At 38.9% G+C, this 7,680-nt stretch overlaps 1 protein-coding gene across 1 annotated transcript; it reads left to right on the forward strand.

Moving 5' to 3' along the window:
• The first annotated feature begins 6,638 nt into the window (after window positions 1–6,638).
• Window positions 6,639–7,280, forward strand: LOC133290546 (germin-like protein 9-3). The gene has a single exon (XM_061488644.1). It carries the CDS (start codon window positions 6,639–6,641, stop codon window positions 7,278–7,280), a length of 642 nt encoding a protein of 213 aa, XP_061344628.1.
• Window positions 7,281–7,680: the final 400 nt, after the last annotated feature.

Below are 7,680 nucleotides of genomic sequence, written 5' to 3' on the forward strand. Positions count from 1 at the left end.
CACGAAAGCTCGGCATCCAAACACTTTCAGTTGATTGTAGGCCGCTTTCCGACCTGTCCAGAATTCTTCTGGAATTTCTCCTTCAAGTGGCCGTGATGGTGAGAGGTTGATTAAATCAACAGTAGTTTTGACGGCTTCTCCCCAGAATGATTTCGGCAATCCGGCATTGGATAACATGCTTCGGACCTTCTCTTCAATAGTTCTGTTCATCCGTTCAGCCAATCCATTCAGCTGAGGTGTCTTGGGAGGCGTCTTCTCAAGTCGAATCCCGGCCGCTCTGCAGTATGCATCAAATGGGCCGCAATACTCACCACCATTATCAGATCGGACCACCTTCAATTTCTTGCCAGTCTCCCTTTCAACCATAGCATGGAATTCTTTAAATGATTGGAGTACCTGGTCTTTAGTCTTCAACAAATATACCCACACTTTGCGGGAATGGTCATCAATAAATGAAACAAAGTACTGAGCTCCTCCAAGGGATCTTTCCGACATGGAGCAGACATCAGTATGGACGAGGTCAAGAATATACCTGCGTCGTCTAGGTTGATCCGGTCTTACAAAAGAAACCCGGTGCTGCTTTCCAGCTAGACAGTGCGTGCAACTCTCCAACGCTTGGCCTTTCAACCCGGTCAGTAATCCTTTCTTGTTCAGGATCTGTAGTCCTTTCTCGCTCATGTGGCCGAGGCGCTTGTGCCATAGCTCCAAGCTAGGTTCATCTGGGACAGAATTGGCTTCTCCGCCATTGATCTTTCCTTGCATCACGTACAAGGAGCCTTCCTTCTTACCTCGAGCCACCACCAAGTTTCCCTTGGCCAGCTTCCATCTAACACTACCGAAGTAGTTCACTAACCCGACATCATCAAGTTTGCCTACCGAGATTAGGTTCAAACGCATGTCAGGAACATGCCTTACATCTTTCAACACAAGTCGGCACCCGACATCCGTGGTCAGAGTTACATCACCGACACCAACAATCTTGCTGGTCACTTGATTTCCCATCTTCACGACTCCAAAATCACCACCTCGATAAGAGGAGAAAAAACCTTTGTGTGGAGTAACGTGGAAGGAGGCACCAGAGTCAACAATCCAGGTGCAGTCATCATATGCAACATTCAAATAATTATCCTCACCTAGGAGGAATATCTCGGCATCAGGGTTTGCAGCCACCGCAGTGGTGCTCTTGTCTTCCCTCTTCTTGGGAATAATCTGATCCGGCTTCACAGAGCCGTTCTTCTCATCATTCTGCAGGGTCCAACAGTCTGGCTTCTTATGGCCTGTCTTTCCACAGTAAAAACACTTCAACTCATATTTCGGCTTTGACCGACCTCTGGACTTGTCTCGTTTATCACGACCTCTACCTCGGCTTTTGCTTCTACCGCGGGAGTCGGATTTCCCTTTGTTCTCAGCAACATTGGCCTCAGACGTACTCGAAGTACCTCGTTCTCTTTTCCTGGATTCTTCGCCAGAAGGCTATCTGTCACGACATCCATCTTCAATTTTCCATCTGGAGTCGAGTTATTCAGGGTCACCACCAGAGTATCCCAGCTTTCTGGCAGCGAGCTCAACAGCAGCAATGCCTGCAATTCTTCATCAATTTTCATATCAGCCTTTGACAGCTGATTCACAATACCTTTGTAGGTGTTCAGGTGTTCAATCATGCTTATGCTGTCCTTGTATTCAAGCTTAACAAGTCGGCGAACCAGTTGTGCTTTGTTCCTGGGAGTCTTCTTCTAAATCATGGACTCTAATTTTGTCCACAACTCATACGCGTTCGTGAATTCGGACACGTGCTCAAAGAGGCTTTTATCAATATATTTCCTGATCGTGGCTACCGCCTTCCGACTCAGGATCTCCCACTCTTTATCTGTCTTGCCTGTCGGTCTCTCATCAAGGATAATGGGCTCATGCAAATCTTTGCAGTAGAGATGATCTTCCATCATCGGTCTCCAATATGTGAAATTATCTACGGTCAACTTGAACATATCTCCATCATGAGTTATGCCACTGGTCTCCATCTCGTCTCCCTCAGAACCCGTCGAACCCGGGCTCTGATACCACTGTTGGGAAAAAATTGGTTCCCTCAGATCGGCTCAAGGGCCTTTGTGCGGAAGTCAATCAACAAGATCCTGATCTCGGTTCTCGGCAATACCTCGGCCTAAACTTTACCAGGTCGGGTAGCGCAGCGGAAAAATCAAAACGAAAACAAGAGAGAGAGAAGAAGAACACAACCAGATTTAACGTGGGAAAACCTTCTCCAATGAAGAAGTAAAAACCCACGGGACCTAGTCCAGATCAGAAATCCACTATGAAAATAATGGTTACAAATAATCAAATACACCAATGTGGTGGTTAACTCAACCTCTCTAACAATGGTGATAATCAAACTACCCTAGAGATGTTTCGCTCAAACTCTCTCTAGAGATCTCTCAAATGCAAAGCATAAAGCTTTACTCAAACAATCAAATAATTCTCTCAAATTTTTTCTCTCAAATCTGACCTCTCAAATCTAACCTAGCCTCCACCCACAACAATGAGTATATATAGAAGAGGTGGAAATTAGGGTTAGGGTTTTTAGGGAACCCCTCAAATGGGCTTGGACTTAGCATTGAAGGAGGAAGCCCAACAAATTAGAGGGGTCCATGTTTCACAGACTTTTAGCAATATTATTGCAGTAACACTACGGGATGAAAATAAAAGGAGATGTTTTGGAGAAGAAGAGTGGAGAGCGCAGAGACTGAAGAGGGATGAGGCTCCTTCATCTTTATATCAACTTCTGCTTCAAATAATGTTCTGAAATTGATCTTGATTATTAGTTTTCTGCTCAATAATACTCAAAAGGAAATGGTGGGAGATACAGTCAAGCTTAGCGGTTGGCATGCTGAGAACGAGACGACACACACTGAACTGAAGACGCCATGTTAGCCTTTCATTATAAGGAATGAAGAGCAAAGTAGTAATGAACTTATATTTTTTAAATCTTTTCTCTCTCTCCAAATAACAGTAGGAAAAAAAAACATTTTTTTCCTTTATCCTTTCCTCCCCTCTTATCTATTTTTCATTTTTTATTCCTTAAAGCTTTAAAAGGATAGATTTTGACCAACTGAAACGCGGTACTTCAGAAAGTACCGCGTCTTGTTGAATTGACCCACTGACACATATGATGCGGCTGAGAAGGTATCACATTCTAGTGGCAGAAACAAATACAAAGAATGTGGTTGTTAAAGTGTCACGTCTTAAGTGGATGTTTAGTTGAGAAGAAGTTTTTTGAATATTAGGGAAATTTAATTGATAGGGAAATAGTTGGAAAGTGAGTTAGGTAAGAATATGTAAAAAAAGTTGTTTGGTTTGAACAAATTTTACCAGGCAAATTAAGTAAGATTTATAAAATCTATGTTTGGTTTGAGGTAAAATATAGATGGGAAAATAAGTGGCAATTACAAAAATATCCCTATTTTTAAAAGCCACTCATTTTGTATTATTCACCAATTATTGAAACTTACAAATATGTTCAAATCTATTTTTTAGTTCCTGTGGATTAGATTCCATTATGTTCAGATCTATTGTCAACGACTTAAGTCCCATATGTAAAAACTCAAACAATTCTGGATTTAGTATATCTTTCCATCAGAGTATACAGTCAACATAATTTTATGCAGGTGGGACTTGAAACTTTGATCAAAATTTACCTTGGGATATCAAATCAATTGTAAGTTACAAACCATGCCACATATATTGGATTTGAACCTTTGGTTCTTGGTGAGGATCCTGAGAAATCATTGTTTACATAAATGTACTACTTCACAAATATTGGATCTTTACAACTACACTGATGTAAGATTACTGTGTTTACAAAATTCAGATGCATAATCTGAAAAGATAACTGAATCAATTCCAAATTTGTACAAGTTAAAAAATGAATAAAAGCTGATTTGTGGGAATGTAGACTGCAACCTATAATTCAGATGGCAACGTGAACATCTTCTTGTGTATTTGACCCTTAGCAGAGTTGTTGTCCTCAGTTTCTTAGGCAACTTGACTTGTTTTTTTCTGCAAAATGGTACTTACTTCTGCTATTGTACACCTTGAGAACTGACTGCAACTTGTTTTGGCAAACTGAAGGAATAGACAACATGCATATCCCATATGCTACATTGTGAGTCCAACAAGGAAGATGCTTTCCATTATTGAATCCTTAAAATAGAAGGTGTTATATGTCTTTCAAGAGCACCAGATAAACATTGTGGCTACACTCTTTCCTTGAAAGAAACATCCACCCAAGCTGGAGGTAGCCCCACAGTAATTGGATTTAGACCCTTACTGCATCCATTAAAAAATAAATAAATAACCACCGTTACCAAATCTTGTATAACTTGAAACATGTGAAAAACAAAAGACAGAGAATTGAACCCTGCATAATATTTTTATTTTTATAATCAAGTGTCCAATTTACATGGTAATTCTAATTCCCAAAACTTTACTGATAATCTTGAAGTGTACCATACACTAATAATATATATCCTTCACTAATATTCTGAGCTAAAACTCCTAGCAATTATGGTTTCATGTTTGAAGTTACAAACTGCAACAGTAAATGTGAGAACTCCTACATATTAATATAAATATAAAAGAAAACAATGAAATAAGCTATGGATCTAGGCATTTTGGACATTTGATCAATAATGACATGCATAAAAACAAAACATTGTAAGATCTGAGAAGCAGACCTTGAATTACCGGGATTGTCAGTACTAAGCGGAGTGTAAGAGCGACTTGGATTGAGAAGGGAGGTGCTGACCAATTCGATGACGGGGCCACCGCGGGAAGTGGTGGTTGACGACGGCGAAGAGGTGGACGGAACCCGAACACTCTTCAATGCATCTCTATGCTTTCTGAACAGCAAAGTGCGATTCCTCGACGCCATTTCAGATCCCAATGATCTCAAACAACACACTCACACCCTCCCTCCCTCCTGTCGTAACAAGATATATCAGGAGGGTAATTTCGGTAGCTTTAATTTTGCACTTTCCAATTTAGACGGCTATCACCAAAATCCCACGTCCAAGTTCGCTTTCTCAACAGTGCCAATGTCTAGCTTTCATCGACCAAATGGAGAAATGCCATGCAAATGGCATAGATGGGCAACGTTGCCAAATCTGTCTACCAAACGAAGTCAAACTGGATTGCCAAGTTCATTTGCCTAAGAAAATTATAGAATCTCCTGAACCAAACAGCACCTAAAGTGATTCCCACAATACTGCGTCGTTATGCATTATATAGGTAATACGTTTGACCAGAAAATTATTCCGGTGAAACCTTTTGAAAATGGGACTACTAAGGTCAAAAAGTCCTTAGATTAGAAGCAAGGATTTGTACTACTCATTCAACATAAGGATTAGGACTAGGGGTGCTAAACGAATCACGGGCATATGGCCCGATTTGTAAAGACCTGAGATTATATGTCTAAAATGAGTTATTGGAATCAGACTTGGACTTGTATAAAAGCTCGTTTAATTAAAAGGTCTCAGACTCTAATTCAAACGCTCGACCTTAGAGCCTCTGAGGCTGGCCTAGTATACTAACTTTTATTTTTATTATATATTTTTTATATTACTCATAATAGTCCTCTCTCTCTTCTCAACTCATTTCACCCCATTTTATTGGTTAAACAGACTTTTTGAATAAATTTATTCTATATTATGCTGTTTGGATATACATTGAATTTATGAATCTTTGTGAAATTATTAGTGTTGTTGATCGTATATTCTGTTTAGATAAAAAAAATTTGTCTTATTTTTTTTAATAGGCTAAACCAAACTTTTATTTTTCATAAATAAGTCAGGCCACGTGCCGATAATTATATACATAACAGGTAAGACTGACACATTTAAACACAAATTTAATTTTTTAAGACCAAAACCTGGCCCGACGCGACTAGTTAACACCCCTAATTAGGACCCATTGAAGCTGGATAATTCAGTTTAATTCGAAACTAAATAAATTGAACTAAATTTAGAAAAATTAAACCTAATGCATTTTTGGCACATGTTTGAATCATATTTGCTTAGCCGACTTATCTTAATATTATATAATAATTTAAGCTATGTATTTATTTTTAAGTTAAGAATAGATTGTGACAACTTTTTGGGAAGACCTCTTGGTTATTATTTATTAACAAGTGAAAAATCGATTAGTCTAACATCAATATTTCGAGGAAAAAATCGCAATCAATGTAGCAATAATTAAAATTATCAGACTTTTTATTTAAATTAATATTTTGTAAATAACATAATAATGCTTTTGTATTTGTCTAATTTGTTTGAAAATATATATCATATATAAAACATTTCCTATTCTGGCCATGAATGAATGGATTTGCTAAACCCGCCTATGAGCATCCATAATTGACTAAAGACTATATGACAGCTTGATTTTAAACATTCTTGGTGTCTTCTAGTTAAATGGCACAGTCAAACAAAGTACAAACTACAAAATTACATTGTAATCTCCACTTTTACCTCCTCAAAATTTTCATTTTTCAACCAGAGAACCCCTATCTATATATATGTCATTCCTAAAATCCCATAACCACATCTCTCAACTATTATCTTAGCTTTCCTTAGCCTCAGTGATTAATTATGTCTTCCTCTACCTTTAAAGTTCTCTCATTGATCATATCAGCTTTTGCCATTATGCAAATAACAAGAGCGGGTGACCCTGACATACTCACTGACTACATAGATCTTATTGGCCTCCCAATTGATGGGAACTTCTTTACCTACACTGGCTTTCGTGTCCTTGTTGGACAAAACACACCACCCCCTGAATTTAAGATATTGACGGCAAGCATGATAGAATTCCCTGCTCTCATTGGACAGAGTGTGTCTTATACTGTCCTTCAATTCCCTCCTAGTAGTGTCAACCCACCCCACGCACACCTTCGCCCTACACCCCACACACACCCTCGCTCTGCTGAGTTACTCTTAGTTGTTCAGGGTTCCCTTCAAGTTGGGTTCGTAGACACAACCAATAAACTTTTTACACAGAATCTTCAAGCTGGTGACTTGTTCATATTCCCAAAGGGTCTTGTGCACTTCAACCACAATGCTGACACTAAGATTCCTGCTCTAGCTATATCAGCCTCTGGTAGTGCTAATGCGGGAAGAATATCACTTCCCAACACATTGTTCAATACCACCATTGACGACACTGTCTTGGCTTTGGCCTTCAAGACTAATATTTCCATCATTGAAACTTTGAAGCAAGGCTTTGCTCCCTAGGCCTGATGTTGGATAGAACTTAAAGTTCAACATTTGTGCCAGCTTTGTTTTATGTGATTTTCTGTTGTTACTTTTATTATTTCTGTACCTTTTTTTTTCCTTCATTTTGTTGTTCAGTAAGTGCTTCTGTGCAAGGACCTAAGACGCACATTGTTTGAACTACCTATTGCTATAATTGTAATGATCGAAATAAACTAATCACGAATATTAATGTTTTCCCCTTTTTTACTTTGGTTTCCCATGGCTTCTTTTTTGCTGAAATTCTATTAAAAATGAATAAGATGAGAAAATATTAAATGATAATAGGATAATAGGCTATATAAGCTGCGGAATAGTACGCTTATGTAGCACCGATACAGACACGAGACACGTGACACTCCGACACGACACTCCAACACGT

Source organism: Gastrolobium bilobum, unplaced genomic scaffold (genome assembly GCF_033153095.1).
Source record: "Gastrolobium bilobum isolate Gb01-03AN ecotype WA unplaced genomic scaffold, APGP_CSIRO_Gbil_v1 utg5183, whole genome shotgun sequence".
NCBI lineage: Eukaryota > Viridiplantae > Streptophyta > Magnoliopsida > Fabales > Fabaceae > Gastrolobium > Gastrolobium bilobum.